Below are 16,889 nucleotides of genomic sequence, written 5' to 3' on the forward strand. Positions count from 1 at the left end.
GTATACTCAAGTCTTTTTCACATGTGCTGTTGCTTAGCCCTATTCCTCCCATTCTGTATATGATTTTTTCATTTTTATTGCCCAGATGTAGTACTTTGCATTTTTCCCTGTTAAAAACCATTCTGTTAGTTGCTACCCACTGCTCGAGTTTATTTATATCTTTTTGAATCCTCTCTCTTCTCTAGTATTAGCTATCCCTCCTAGCTTTGTGTCATCAGCAAACTTAATCAGTTTACCCTCAATTCCTTCATCTAAATCGTTGATAAAGATGTTGAACAATACAGGGCCCAGGACAGAGCCCTGTGGTACCCCACTTGAGACATTCTTCCAACTGGATGTGCAGCCATTTACGACCACTCTTTGGGTCCGATCACTAAGCCAGTTATGAATCCACCTAACAGTTGCCTTGTCCATTCCATACTTAGTCATTTTTTCAATAAGGATTGTGTGAGATACTTTGTCAAATGCTTTGCTGAAGTCAAGATATACTATATTTACAGTATTTCTCTGATCCACCCTTGTCAGGAAGCTTGGCCATGCAAATTTCACTGGCACCAATAAAAAAAACAGGAAGAACGCCTCCACGGATTCCTCCAGCATGGCCCTGCATATAAATGTGGAGATGCTCATAGTTCTGGTCCAGGAAAGGCCAGAACTATGGGATCAGAGAGATGCCCACTATGCAGGCCAGGCACCAGGGAGGCAGCATGAAGAAGAATATGCACACAGATGTTCCATGATTATGGTGAAAAATCTCATGAGGTCCAAGAGCAAATTATTAAGTACAATATTGTTAAATGAAACAGAAAATTTTTATTCATATTGAATGCCAAAAAAACCCTGCTAACACTTACTCCAGCAAATATTATGCCCAAAATGTCGCCTCATTCCCACTTCAAAATAAAGCAAATCTGTAGGCCCCATTGCAATGTCTGTATATTGACCTTAAATGAATCTGTGATATCCCCAAATGTTGGCACCCTGAATTTACTGAAGTGCCCTTTTCTTGTAAATTGTGAACCGAACAAAAGGGCTAACATTTGAGATATTTGGGACATACATTATGTAAGAAATGCATACTGGTATTTGGACTAGGTGAATAATATCTGCTGTGCCCCATAGTTCAAAAATCCAGACCTCATATTTGATGAAATTATCATTATTTACTAGTATTGCCAATTTGTCCCTTTATCTAGGCCTAACAGTTTTTGCATATTTAAATCCAACACTGGCTGCCTACTCTTTGTAATGCTTTGTTTGGATGATTAAAATGTGTTCACACTCTCCAACATAAACCCTTTATAAAAAAGTTCCCTTTTTTTTTTGATCTATTGCAGTGACTGATGTGACAAGACGTTGGCGCAGCTGTGGGGACCAATATAGGCGGGAGAGACAGCTGCGCACCAGGAGTGGAGAATCCGCACCCAGTAAGCGGAAGTATCTGTACTATGACCGCCTCAACTTCCTTGCACCAGTTATGGATCTGCGACCGTAAGTGCATGCCTAGCCAAACTCAGATTTGCTTTTAATTTTTGGATTCCAAACCTTTAATGATTTTTTTTTTGTTTTCACCAACACCGAGTCAAACATCACAGAGCGGGAGACGGCATCCGACTCCGAAGTGCAAATTGACCCTGTGTTAGATGTTGCTGAAGGGGCTGGCCCTTCTTCAGCACCTTCAAGCGGCACCCATCCTCCACCACCATCAACACCACCACCAGCAGCAGCATCCAGCCCGCTAGCGAACCCAGAAGAGCATGGCAATAGTAGCAGCCCCACCATGCCTCTGGATACGTCTCCTCAGGCTCCAGCCATTCCTCGACGATGCAGGCGCCGGAGAGAAGGAGCAGCTACAGGAACCTGGAGCCAGGTGGACAGAGGTGTTCTGGACTATTTGTCTTCTGCTGCACATAATGATGGGGAGGAGGCTTATGGCCGAAGTCTGGCACAGTACGGGCTATTCCTCGGGAGTTCAGGCTGCGTGCAAGAGGGTCCCTACAAATTGTGATTGACTCTTGCACACCACCAAATCATCCTGGCACAGTATTTGGTTTTCTGGAAAGGTGGCAGTTTTCCTCAGAAAATCAAGTATTTCTGCAGGGTAGCCAAGCCGTGCATTGGCCAGCTACCCACCTCCTCAGAGGATGCCTACACCTCCTCCACCCGTGCCAACATCACAAATTTGGTCTCAACAGGCCCAATATATTGGGCACAGCACACAAGGCCAATATGGTCAATATACCAGAACCAATGTTGGAGGCTGGCCACAACATGGTTATGGTACACATGGGCATCATTGGGGATATGGTCAAATTGGTCAGTCATACAGTCATGACTACCAACAACCATATCCCAATTACCCCTCCAACTACCCACAACTAGATCCTTCAAGGATGGCCCCTATCCAACCAGCATCTGCTACCATACAGGGTGACAGTGATGCTGGCCAACAAACAAGGGCCAACAACCAAACAGGACTCCCGCCTTCCCCTCCTCCGACCTACCATCACCTGTAATAAGTTGTATTTTTGATCAAAAGACTCATGGCATATTGTTTGTATTGTTTTTTGATTGTTTAACCTTTATTATTTTACATAATTTGTATCCTCTAATATATGCAACTTAGGCCAAATGGCTAAAATATGGTGAGACAATTATTTTTTCAAAGAAAAAAAATGTATCTTTAGTAAAAAAAAGTTTACTATCTCTGAGTGATTGTTTCCATTACTAATTGTTATGCAATGTGTAGCGGGGGAAAGTACAAACATGATATCAGAACAACAAAAAATCAACACGAACTAAAATACATACAGCAAATATTTTTTAATGAAAGCCATCAAAAACATACTACATAGATAATAAGGCATTCTCTTGCCAGGGAGTACTTCCAACAGGTGAAACAAAATACCTTGTGAAAACATCACGGACTTTAAGCCCTGAGGGCTGACGACGGGGTGGAAAAACAGGGGGTCTAGGGGCCACTACATTTGGAACCACAAGTTCATCACCATCAGAAGCTGTGCAGCCATGTATTCTGGTGAAATTGTGCAAGATAACACATGCTTGTATCACCAAATTAACATTCTCTTCACTTAGCTGAATGGCCGACTGGAGAACACGCCATTTGGCACAAAGAATACCAAAGGTGCACTCCACCAGTCGTTGGGCACGTGAAAGGCGAAAGTTAAAGATCCTGCGCTGGTGGATAAGGTATCTACGAGGATAGGGCCTCATAACGTTCCTGGTTAATTGGAAGGCCTCATCTCCAACAATCACGTAAGGCACTGCATCCATTGTAGACCCTGGGAGCTGATGTGGTGGTGGGAGGTCAAATTGATTATTGCGCAGCCGCTGACCCATAATGGAAGAATTGAAGACTCTAGAGGCTCCAGTTCTTCCATAGGCCCCAATATCTACAATTACAAACCTGTAGCGACTGTCAACCAAGGCCAACAGCACTACAGAGAAAAACTGCTTGTAATTATAGAATTGGGACCTTGAGTTCGGCAGCTTACGCACACGGTTGTGCTTAGAATCATAGAATCGTAGAGTTGGAAGGGACCTCCTGGGCCATCTGGTCCAACCCCCTGCTCAAAGCAGGATTCGCTAAATCATCCCAGTTAGATGTCTGTCCAGCCTCTGTTTGAAGACTTCCATGGAAGGAGAACTCACCACTTCTCGTGGCAGCCTGTTCCACTCATTGATCACTCTAACTGTCAAAAAGTTTTTTCTAATATCTAATCTGTGTCTCCTCCCACCCAGGGCTCCAATACAGTTTGGACACTGAAACGTGTCCTGAAATCCCTGGGCTATATGTAACCAGTCCTCCATTTTTGGCTCTGGCATTACGACTTGATGGAGTCTGGACCAGATTGTGGAGCAAGTAGAGCGGACAATGCCAGAGATGGTTGATTTTCCTATTAAAAACGCTAAACGCAGGGCCGCATAGGACAGGCCAGTGGAAAGGAATCTAAAAAAAAAAAATAAAGAGACAAATGTGAAGCCAGGCCAAAAATATCTGGTCAGGTTTTACACAAATCTCTAATATTCACATTTAAAGGCAGTCATTATCAACAAAAAATTACATGCTAGGTTTAGTGGGTTTAGGGAACATTCATATAATGGACAAGATTAAATGGTGCTGGACAAACATATTCAAAATGTTATCAAATAAGTTAGGGATAAGGGATTGAAAATCAGTTGGCTTGGTAAAACTTGGTAAACATATGTTTGGAACACATACCGTAAAGTAAGGAGAAGGTGCTCCTCGGCAGAAATACTTTTGCGCATCCTGGTGTCCTGAAAGGTGATCCCAGGGTGCAAAATCTCCAGCAAATGATCAAAAGTACCAAGGCTCATCCGGCAATATTGAAAGAACTTGTCCGGATGGCTACGCAGAGAGGAATAGAGCTGATGAAAATGTCCTGTTGTGAGACGGCGCCTCAAAAGTGGATGGACCCACATTCTTCTCCGCCTCCTCGGATCCGCCATCACTGGGTATGGCTCCCCATAACGTCGTGACAATACCCAATTGTAAAGCACCCGCTCAGTGGTGTTAAAAGTCAGTCTGTAGGACATGTTTGTTACAAAGATCAACTAACACAAAATAAGCACCCACTCTACTGCAAAGTGGGGAGGCTCACACATGTTGATGAGGCAATAAATAGGGGTCTGGATGGTGATTTAAATCATTTTCAGGCATAAAAACCGTTATATGTCAATTTTGCAAGCAGGCGAGAGAATCTCGCCATACGGATGTCACACGGATGCTTACATGCGAGAAAATCACATCCTCGCATTAAAATCGGATGACATACGGATGACTGTTCATGAAACATTTGTGCGATTTTGGTCCGTCAAAAACGGACTGATTATTTTGTCGTTGTGTGTGACTCCGGCCTTATGCAGAGCATCTCAGGACACTCACTGACAATCTGTACTTAGTGAAGACTTTCCATCACTGAGGGGAAATGGTGGCGGCTACGGATACAATTCTATATAGATGGGATGAGCAGCTATGCTAGAGGCAGAGCTCCTCCCTCTGTGCCGAGATACTCTGCATTACTAATACCAGCAACCCACAGCAGGACTGTCAGTGAGTGTGCTGAGAAACTCTGCATTACGGATACCAGCAACCCACAGCAGGACTGTCAGTGAGTGTGCTGAGAAACTCTGCATTACGGATACCAGCAACCCACAGCAGGACTGTCAGTGAGTGTGCTGAGAAACTCTGCATTACTAATACCAGCAACCCACAGCAGGATTGTCAGTGAGTGTGCTGAGATACTCTGCATTACTAATACCAGCAACCCACAGCAGGACTGTCAGTGAGTGTGCTGAGATACTCTGCATTACTAATACCAGCAACCCACAGCAGGACTGTCAGTGAGTGTGCTGAGATACTCTGCATTACGGATACCAGCAACCCACAGCAGGACTGTCAGTGAGTGTGCTGAGATACTCTGCATTACTAATACTAGCAACCCACAGCAGGACTGTCAGTGAGTGTGCTGAGAAACTCTGCATTACTAATACCAGCAACCCTCAGCAGGACTGTCAGTGAGTGTGCTGAGATACTCTGCATTACGGATACCAGCAACCCACAGCAGGACTGTCAGTGAGTGTGCTGAGAAACTCTGCATTACGGATACCAGCAACCCACAGCAGGACTGTCAGTGAGTGTGCTGAGATACTCTGCATTACGGATACCAGCAACCCACAGCAGGACTGTCAGTGAGTGTGCTGAGATACTCTGCATTACGGATACCAGCAACCCACAGCAGTACTGTCAGTGAGTGTGCTGAGAAACTCTGCATTACGGATACCAGCAACCCACAGCAGGACTGTCAGTGAGTGTGCTGAGATACTCTGCATTACGGATACCAGCAACCCACAGCAGGACTGTCAGTGAGTGTGCTGAGATACTCTGCATTACGGATACCAGCAACCCACAGCAGTACTGTCAGTGAGTGTGCTGAGAAACTCTGCATTACGGATACCAGCAACCCACAGCAGGACTGTCAGTGAGTGTGCTGAGATACTCTGCATTACTAATACCAGCAACCCACAGCAGGATTGTCAGTGAGTGTGCTGAGAAACTCTGCATTACGGATACCAGCAACCCACAGCAGGATTGTCAGTGAGTGTGCTGAGATACTCTGCATTACGGATACCAGCAATCCACAGCAGGACTGTCAGTGAGTGTGCTGAGAAACTCTGCATTACGGATACCAGCAACCCACAGCAGGACTGTCAGTGAGTGTGCTGAGATACTCTGCATTACTAATACTAGCAACCCACAGCAGGATTGTCAGTGAGTGTGCTGAGAAACTCTGCATTACGGATACCAGCAACCCACAGCAGGATTGTCAGTGAGTGTGCTGAGATACTCTGCATTACGGATACCAGCAATCCACAGCAGGACTGTCAGTGAGTGTGCTGAGAAACTCTGCATTACGGATACCAGCAACCCACAGCAGGACTGTCAGTGAGTGTGCTGAGATACTCTGCATTACGGATACCAGCAACCCACAGCAGGACTGTCAGTGAGTGTGCTGAGATACTCTGCATTACGGATACCAGCAACCCACAGCAGTACTGTCAGTGAGTGTGCTGAGAAACTCTGCATTACGGATACCAGCAACCCACAGCAGGACTGTCAGTGAGTGTGCTGAGATACTCTGCATTACTAATACCAGCAACCCACAGCAGGATTGTCAGTGAGTGTGCTGAGAAACTCTGCATTACGGATACCAGCAACCCACAGCAGGATTGTCAGTGAGTGTGCTGAGATACTCTGCATTACGGATACCAGCAATCCACAGCAGGACTGTCAGTGAGTGTGCTGAGAAACTCTGCATTACGGATACCAGCAACCCACAGCAGGACTGTCAGTGAGTGTGCTGAGATACTCTGCATTACTAATACTAGCAACCCACAGCAGGATTGTCAGTGAGTGTGCTGAGATACTCTGCATTACGGATACCAGCAATCCACAGCAGGACTGTCAGTGAGTGTGCTGAGAAACTCTGCATTACGGATACCAGAAACCCACAGCAGGACTGTCAGTGAGTGTGCTGAGAAACTCTGCATTACGGATACCAGCAACCCACAGCAGGACTGTCAGTGAGTGTGCTGAGATACTCTGCATTACTAATACTAGCAACCCACAGCAGGATTGTCAGTGAGTGTGCTGAGATACTCTGCATTACTAATACCAGCAACCCACAGCAGGACTGTCAGTGAGTGTGCTGAGAAACTCTGCATTACTAATACCAGCAACCCACAGCAGGACTGTCAGTGAGTGTGCTGAGAAACTCTGCATTACGGATACCAGCAACCCACAGCAGGACTGTCAGTGAGTGTGCTGAGAAACTCTGCATTACGGATACCAGCAAGCCACAGCAGGACTGTCAGTGAGTGTGCTGAGATACTCTGCATTACTAATACTAGCAACCCACAGCAGGATTGTCAGTGAGTGTGCTGAGATACTCTGCATTACTAATACCAGCAACCCACAGCAGGACTGTCAGTGAGTGTGCTGAGAAACTCTGCATTACGGATACCAGCAATCCACAGTAGGACTATCAGTGAGTGTGCTGAGAAACTCTGCATTACGGATACCAGCAATCCACAGTAGGATTGTCAGTGAGTGTGCTGAGATACTCTGCATTACTAATACCAGCAATCCACAGTAGGATTGTCAGTGAGTGTGCTGAGATACTCTGCATTACTAATACCAGCAACCCACAGCAGGACTGTCAGTGAGTGTGCTGAGATACTCTGCATTACTAATACCAGCAATCCACAGTAGGATTGTCAGTGAGTGTGCTGAGAAACTCTGCATTACTAATACCAGCAACCCACAGCAGGATTGTCAGTGAGTGTGCTGAGATACTCTGCATTACTAATACCAGCAATCCACAGCAGGATTGTCAGTGAGTGTGCTGAGAAACTCTGCATTACTAATACCAGCAACCCACAGCAGGACTGTCAGTGAGTGTGCTGAGATACTCTGCATTACTAATACCAGCAACCCACAGCAGGACTGTCAGTGAGTGTGCTGAGAAACTCTGCATTACGGATACCAGCAACCCACAGCAGGACTGTCAGTGAGTGTGCTGAGATACTCTGCATTACTAATACTAGCAACCCACAGCAGGATTGTCAGTGAGTGTGCTGAGATACTCTGCATTACTAATACCAGCAACCCACAGCAGGACTGTCAGTGAGTGTGCTGAGAAACTCTGCATTACTAATACCAGCAACCCACAGCAGGACTGTCAGTGAGTGTGCTGAGAAACTCTGCATTACGGATACCAGCAACCCACAGCAGGACTGTCAGTGAGTGTGCTGAGAAACTCTGCATTACGGATACCAGCAAGCCACAGCAGGACTGTCAGTGAGTGTGCTGAGATACTCTGCATTACTAATACCAGCAATCCACAGCAGGATTGTCAGTGAGTGTGCTGAGAAACTCTGCATTACTAATACCAGCAACCCACAGAAGGACTGTCAGTGAGTGTGCTGAGATACTCTGCATTACTAATACCAGCAACCCACAGCAGGACTGTCAGTGAGTGTGCTGAGAAACTCTGCATTACGGATACCAGCAACCCACAGCAGGACTGTCAGTGAGTGTGATGAGATACTCTGCATTACTAATACTAGCAACCCACAGCAGGATTGTCAGTGAGTGTGCTGAGATACTCTGCATTACTAATACCAGCAACCCACAGCAGGACTGTCAGTGAGTGTGCTGAGAAACTCTGCATTACTAATACCAGCAACCCACAGCAGGACTGTCAGTGAGTGTGCTGAGAAACTCTGCATTACGGATACCAGCAACCCACAGCAGGACTGTCAGTGAGTGTGCTGAGAAACTCTGCATTACGGATACCAGCAAGCCACAGCAGGACTGTCAGTGAGTGTGCTGAGATACTCTGCATTACTAATACTAGCAACCCACAGCAGGATTGTCAGTGAGTGTGCTGAGATACTCTGCATTACTAATACCAGCAACCCACAGCAGGACTGTCAGTGAGTGTGCTGAGAAACTCTGCATTACGGATACCAGCAATCCACAGTAGGACTATCAGTGAGTGTGCTGAGAAACTCTGCATTACGGATACCAGCAATCCACAGTAGGATTGTCAGTGAGTGTGCTGAGATACTCTGCATTACTAATACCAGCAATCCACAGTAGGATTGTCAGTGAGTGTGCTGAGATACTCTGCGTTACTAATACCAGCAACCCACAGCAGGATTGTCAGTGAGTGTGCTGAGATACTCTGCATTACTAATACCAGCAATCCACAGCAGGATTGTCAGTGAGTGTGCTGAGAAACTCTGCATTACTAATACCAGCAACCCACAGCAGGACTGTCAGTGAGTGTGCTGAGATACTCTGCATTACTAATACCAGCAACCCACAGCAGGATTGTCAGTGAGTGTGCTGAGATACTCTGCATTACTAATACCAGCAACCCACAGCAGGACTGTCAGTGAGTGTGCTGAGATACTCTGCATTACGGATACCAGCGATCCACAGTAGGATTGTCAGTGAGTGTGCTGAGAAACTCTGCATTACTAATACCAGCAACCCACAGCAGGATTGTCAGTGAGTGTGCTGAGAAACTCTGCATTACTAATACCAGCAACCCACAGCAGGACTGTCAGTGAGTGTGCTGAGATACTCTGCATTACTAATACCAGCAATCCACAGTAGGATTGTCAGTGAGTGTGCTGAGAAACTCTGCATTACTAATACCAGCAACCCACAGCAGGATTGTCAGTGAGTGTGCTGAGATACTCTGCATTACTAATACCAGCAATCCACAGCAGGATTGTCAGTGAGTGTGCTGAGAAACTCTGCATTACTAATACCAGCAACCCACAGCAGGACTGTCAGTGAGTGTGCTGAGATACTCTGCATTACTAATACCAGCAACCCACAGCAGGATTGTCAGTGAGTGTGCTGAGATACTCTGCATTACTAATACCAGCAACCCACAGCAGGACTGTCAGTGAGTGTGCTGAGATACTCTGCATTACGGATACCAGCAATCCACAGTAGGATTGTCAGTGAGTGTGCTGAGATACTCTGCATTACTAATACCAGCAACCCACAGCAGGACTGTCAGTGAGTGTGCTGAGATACTCTGCATTACTAATACCAGCAACCCACAGCAGGATTGTCAGTGAGTGTGCTGAGAAACTCTGCATTACGGATACCAGCAATCCACAGTAGGATTGTCAGTGAGTGTGCTGAGATACTCTGCATTACGGATACCAGCAATCCACAGTAGGATTATCAGTGAGTGTGCTGAGGAACTCTGCATTACGGATACCAGCAATCCACAGTAGGATTGTCAGTGAGTGTGCTGAGATACTCTGCATTACTAATACCAGCAACCCACAGCAGGACTGTCAGTGAGTGTGCTGAGATACTCTGCATTACTAATACCAGCAACCAACAGCAGGATTGTCAGTGAATGTGCGGAGATACTCTGCATTACTAATACCAGCAACCCACAGCAGGATTGTCAGTGAGTGTGCTGAGAAACTCTGCATTACAGATACCAGCAATCCACAGCAGGATTGTAAGTGAGTGTGCTGAGATACTCTGCATTACTGATACCAGCAACCCACAGCACGATTGTCAGTGAGTGTGCTGAGATACTCTGCATTACTGATACCAGCAACCCACAGCACGATTGTCAGTGAGTGTGCTGAGATACTCTTCCTTACAGATAGCAGCAAGTTCCCACAAATGATTGTCAGCGAATGTGCTGACATATTCTTCACTAAGAATTCGATCACTCACATTTTGGACAATTTGAAATCCAGACTAGTAAGTGGGATATTTTATCCTCAGCTCTTATATTCAGAGATATAGAAGGGGGACAACAGCGCACTTTGCAATTTTTGTTTATTGACGTTCTTAATCTAGCTTCAGTCACTTGCAGCAACTATTATCTTTGTCTGTAAATAATAGAAACATGGAGGAAATATATGCGGACCACTCAGATATTGTAGAAGAGACATCACAAAAACAAAGAGAAGTCGAATTCCATTCCTAGATTCCAATGGTGTGAGGAATGTGTCCAGTACAGTGCCACCGCCTGGGCTTATGTCTGATGGCACAGACCCCACACATCAACCCAAAGACCATGATATCGCACACTGCAACACATCTCACATCCCACACCTCACAATAAGTCCTTTGGATGACATTACCTGTCCAGTCCCAGTCTCAAAACGCTCATAACCCACATGTATGGAGGATACAGAAGCACCGACCGTCAGTTTCCGTTTATTAGGCTCCAAACTATCAGGAAGGGGCAGAGGCTCCTCTCGCTGGGTATGAAGGGTGGACTCCTCCAGGATGATTCTCTGTTTGGCCTTTATCTGGAAAAAAAAATTAAATGAAAAACTAGATCACCCCAGCCACATGAGACTGCATGACCTGACAGAGAAGAGCAGCCATGTGAGAAAGTGGGGGCCGCACGGAGAGAAGCAGCTAAACAAGAATGTGGTGGGTGGTACGGAGAGGATCAGCCACATGATAAAGTGGGGGGCCAGATAGTGAAGTGAAGCCAGCTGAGAAAAATCGGCGGTGCCATAGAGAGGAGCAGCCTTCTGAGATAGTGGTGGCCACACAGTGAAAAGAAGCCACACAAGAGATGACATGGCCATACAAAAAGAAGCAGCCACGTGAAATACAGCATGGTCTTACAGAGAGATGCATTCACGCGAAAGTGTGTGGGGGGGGGGTGGTACAGAAAGAAAAAGCCATGCAAGAGTGTGGGGAGGGTACAGAGAGAAGCAGCCACGCGAAAGTGTGGGGGGTGGTACAAAAATAAGCAGCTATCATGCACATTTGATAGCCAAGAGTTAGTTTCTCTCAGCTGGCGAAAGTTTTTTAGAGAAGTATGCGCATGGTTGCCAATTACCAGGAGACGCACCCTGCGACAATACAGCCCCCACTCCCACCTCGGATGTATCCACCTCTACGATAAAAGGCTGAGTGACATCAGGCTGAATAAGAATCAGCGCAGAAGCAAAACACCCCTTCAGTGTGTCAAACGCCTCCCTGGCAGGACTGGACCACTTGGAGAAGTCTGTCCCCTTTTTGGTCATATCAGTGAGTGGTTTAGCTACTACCAAAAAGTTTTTTCTGAATTTTCGGTAGTAGTTGGCGAAACCTAAAAACCTTTGTAAGGCCTTCAAGTCCTCAGGGCGATCCCATTCCAATACCGCCCGGACATTCGCTGGATCCATGCGAAAACCGGTGGAGGATAATACATATCCAAGAAAAGGGATCTCCTCAACCAAGAACATACACTTCTCCGGTTTGACATACAACTTATTGTCACGTAGAATGTGGAGGACTTGCCTGACATGTTGGTGGTGTGATTCAAGGTCAGGTGAATACACAAGGATAGCATCCATGTAAATAATCACAAACCTGCCTACTAGGTGACTGAAGATGTCATTAATAAAGTATTGAAATATGGCGGGCACGTTCGTCAATCCAAAAGGCATCACTAGACACTCGCAGTGCCCCTCTGGCGTATTGAACGCAGTCTTCCACTCATCCCCATCCTTAACGCGGATGAGGTTGTATGCCCCCCTGAGGTCCATTTTAGAGAACCATTTTGCTTCCACAATTTGATTAAAGAGGTCGGGGATCAGAAGTAGCGGATATGGATCACGGATAGTGATAGCATTCAGTTCCCGGAAGTCCAGGCAAGGACGTAACCCCCATCCTTCTTCTTGACAAAAAAAAACCCTGCAGAAAGGGGGGGGGGGAAGAGGATGGTCTGATATGACCCTTAGCCAGGCTTTCCTTAATATAGTCCTTCATGGCCTGCCTCTCTGGACCTGAGATGTTATAAAGTCTGCTCTTGGGCAGCTTGGCACCAGATTAACCCCTTCACCCCCAAGGGTGGTTTGCACGTTCATGACCGGGCCAATTTTTACAATTCTGACCACTGTACCTTTATGTGGTCATAACTCTGGAACGCTTCCATGGATCCCGGTGATTCTGACATTGTTATCTCGTGACATATTGTACTTCATGTTAGTGGTAAAATTTCATTCAAATAACTTGCGTTTATTTGTGAAAAAAATGGAAATTTGGCAAAAATTTTGAAAATTTCGCAATTTTCCAACTTTGAAGTTTTATGCCCTTAAATCACAGATATACGGCACACAAAAAACTTGATAAGTAACATTTCCCACATGTTTACTTTACATCAGCACAATTTTGGAACCAAAATTTTTTTTTGTTAGGAAGTTATAAGGGTTAAAAGTTGACCAGCGATTTCTCATTTTTACAACACCATTTTATTTTTAGGACCACATCACATTTGAAGCCACTTTGAGGGGTCTATATGATAGAAAATACCCAAAAGTGACACCATTCTAAAAACTGCACCCCTTAAGGTGCTCAAAACCACATTCAAGAAGTTTATTAACCCTTTAGGTGCGTCACAGGAATTTTTTTTGAATATTTAAAAAAAATGAACATCTAACTTTTTTTCATAAAAAAAATAATTCAGGTTCAATTTTTTTTATTTTACCAAGGGTAACAGGAGAAATTTGACTGCAAAAGTTATTGTGCAATTTGTCCTGAGTACGCAGATACCTGATATGTGGGGGGGAACGACTGTTTCGGCGCATGGCAGAGCTCAGAATGGAAGGAGCGCCGTTTGACTTTTTCAATGCAAAATTGGCTGGAATTCAGATTGGACGCCATGTCACGTTTGGAGAGTCCCTGATGTACCTAAACAGTGGAAACCCCCTACAAATGACCCCATTTTGGAAACTAGACCCCCTAAGGAACTTATCTAGATGTGTGGTGAGAACTTTGAACCCCCATGGGCTTCACAGAAGTTTATAACATAAAGCCATACAATTAAAAAATCATATTTTTTCCACAAAAATGATCTTTTCACCCTCAATTCTTATTTTTCCAAGGGTAACAGGACCCTAAAAGTTATTGTGCAATTTGTCCTGAGTACGCTGATACCCCACATGTGGGGGTAAACCACTATTTGGGCGCATGGCAGAGCTCGGAAGGGAAGCAGCGCCATTTGACGTTTTGGGCTGGAATTGAGATCGGACTCCATGTCGCGTTTGGAAAACCCCTGATGTACCAAAACAGTGGAAACCCCCCACAAATGACACCATTTTGGAAACTAGACCCCCTAAGGAACTTATCTAGATGTGTGGTGAGAACTTTGAACCCCCATGGGCTTCACAGAAGTTTATAACATAAAGCCATACAATTAAAAAATCATATTTTTTCCACAAAAATGATCTTTTCACCCTCAATTCTTATTTTTCCAAGGGTAACAGGACCCTAAAAGTTATTGTGCAATTTGTCCTGTGTACGCTGATACCCCACATGTGGGGGTAAACCACTATTTGGGCGAATGGCAGAGCTCGGAAGGGAAGCAGCGCCATTTGACGTTTTTGGCTGGAATTGAGATCGGACACCATGTCGCGTTTGGAAAACCCCTGATGTACCAAAACAGTGGAAACCCCCCACAAATGACACCATTTTGGAAACTAGACCCCCCAAGGAACTTATCTAGATGTGTGGTGAGCACTTTGAACCCCCCAGTGCTTCACAGAAGTTTATAACGCCCGGGCGTGAAAATAAAAAATTCGTTTTTTTTCCACAAACATGATCTTTTAGTCACCATTTTTTTATTTTCCCAAGGGTACCAGGAGAAATTGGACCTTAAAAGTTGTTGTCCAATTTGTCCTGAGTATGCTTATACCCCATATGTGGGAGAAAACTACTGTATTGGCACACGTCGGGGCTCAGAAGGGAAGTAGTGACGTTTTGGAATGCAGACTTTGATGGAATGGTCTGCGGGTGTCATGTTGCCTTTGGAGAGCCCCTAATGTACCTAAACAGTGGAAACCCCCCACAAATGACCCCATTTTGTAAACTAGACCCCCCAAGGAACTTATCTAGATGTGTGGTGAGCACTTTGAACCCCCCAGTGCTTCACAGAAGTTTATAATGCCCGGGCGTGAAAATAAAAAATTCGTATTTTTTCCACAAACATGATCTTTTAGTCACCATTTTTTTATTTTCCCAAGGGTACCAGGAGAAATTGGACCCCAAAAGTTGTTGTCCAATTTGTCCTGAGTATGCTGATACCCCATATGTGGGAGAAAACTACTGTATGGGCACACGTCGGGGCTCGGAAGGGAAGTAGTGACGTTTTGGAATGCAGACTTTGATGGAATGGTCTGCGGGTGTCATGTTGCCTTTGGAGAGCCCCTAATGTACCTAAACAGTGGAAACCCCCCACAAATGACCCCATTTTGAAAACTAGACCCACTAAGGAACTTATCTAGATGTGAGGTGAGCACTTTGAACCCCCAAGGGCTTCACTGAAGTTTATAATGCCAGGGCATGAAAATAAAAAAATCGTATTTTTTCCAGAAACATGATCAATTAGTCCCCAATTTTTTCATTTTCCCAAGGGTAACAGGAGAAATTGGACCCCAAAAGTTGTTTTCCAATTTGGCCTGAGTACGCTGACACCCCATATGTGGGAGAAAACTACTGTATGGACACACGTCTGGGCTCGGAAGGGAAGCAGTGACGTTTTGGAATGCAGACTTTGATGGAATGGTCTGCGGGTGTCATGTGCGTTTGGAGAGCCCCTGATGTACCTAAACTACTGAAACTCCCCACATGTGACCCCATTTTGGACACTAGACCCCCCATGGAACTTATCTAGATGTGTGGTGAGCACTTTGAACCCCCAAGTGTTTCACAGAAGTTTATAACACTCGGACGTGAAAATAAAAAAATCATTTTTTTCCACAAAAATTATATTTTTGCCAACAATTTTTTATTTTCCTAAGGGTAACAGGAGAAATTGGACCCCAAAAATTGTTTTGCAATTTGTCCTGAGTAGGCTGATACCCTACATGTGGGGGTAAAACACTGTTTGGGCGCATGGCAGAGCTTGGAAGGGAAGGAGCACCATTTGACTTTTTCAACTCAGAATTGGCTGGAATTGAGATCAGACGCCATGTTGCATTTGGAGAGCCCCTGATGTGCCCAAACAGTGGAAACTCCCAATTATAACTCCAACCCTAACCCCAACACACCCCTAACCCTAATCTGAGCCCTAACCCTAGCCCTAACCCTAGCCCTAACCCTAACCCTAGCCCTAACCCTAGCCCTAACCCTAGCCCTAACCCTAAGGCTGTGTGCACACGCTGCGGATTTTGCTGCGGACCAGCAGCAGTTTTTGCTGCGGTGTACAGTACCATGATTCCCTATGGGAATCAAAAACCGCAGTGCAGACGGTGCGGAATTTTCCGTGCGGATTATCTGCGGTTTTCAATCCGCAGAAAGAATTGACATGTCAATTCTTTCTGCGGATTCTCCTGCGGTTTGCCATCTCCTCTATTGAGGAGATGAAAAACCGCAGGACAAAACCGCAGAGCAATCCGCAGGTAAAACCGCAGGTCTTTTGACCTGCGGTTTCACCTGCGGATTTTACAAAATCTGCGCGGGTGAATCCGCACCTAATCCGCAGCGTGTGCACACAGCCTTACCCTAACGGGAAAATGGAGATAAATACTTTTTTTTTAGTTTTATTATTTTTCCCTAACTAAGGGGGTGATAACGGGGGGTTTGACTTACTATTTATGGCGGTTTTTATGTTTGGCGGCTGTCACACGCTAAAAGACGCTTTTTATTGTAAAATAGTTTTTGCATCACCACATATTGAGAGCTATAATTTTTCCGTATTTTGACCCACTGAGTCATGTGAGGTCTTATTTTTTGCGGGACGAGTTGACGTTTTTATTGGTACCATTTTCGGGCACGTGACATTTTTTGATCG

At 45.3% G+C, this 16,889-nt stretch overlaps 1 protein-coding gene across 3 annotated transcripts in view; it reads right to left on the reverse strand.

Annotated features, from left to right (window-relative positions):
- Positions 1 to 16,889, reverse strand: part of SEC23IP (SEC23 interacting protein) — a 335,045-nt gene that overhangs the window by 84,298 nt on the left and 233,858 nt on the right. For 2 of the 3 annotated variants that reach the window (XM_073564269.1, XM_073564268.1), the window contains exon 13: positions 11,239 to 11,409. The exons of the other annotated variant lie outside the window; for it this stretch is intronic. In XM_073564269.1, coding sequence (XP_073420370.1) covers positions 11,239 to 11,409 — 171 coding nt within the window. The remainder of the gene's footprint in view (positions 1 to 11,238; positions 11,410 to 16,889) is intronic. 3 annotated transcript variants of the gene reach the window in all.

The sequence above is a fragment of the Dendrobates tinctorius genome, unplaced genomic scaffold (assembly GCF_039654945.1).
Source record: "Dendrobates tinctorius isolate UK_male_01 unplaced genomic scaffold, ASM3965494v1 ptg000443l, whole genome shotgun sequence".
NCBI lineage: Eukaryota > Metazoa > Chordata > Amphibia > Anura > Dendrobatidae > Dendrobates > Dendrobates tinctorius.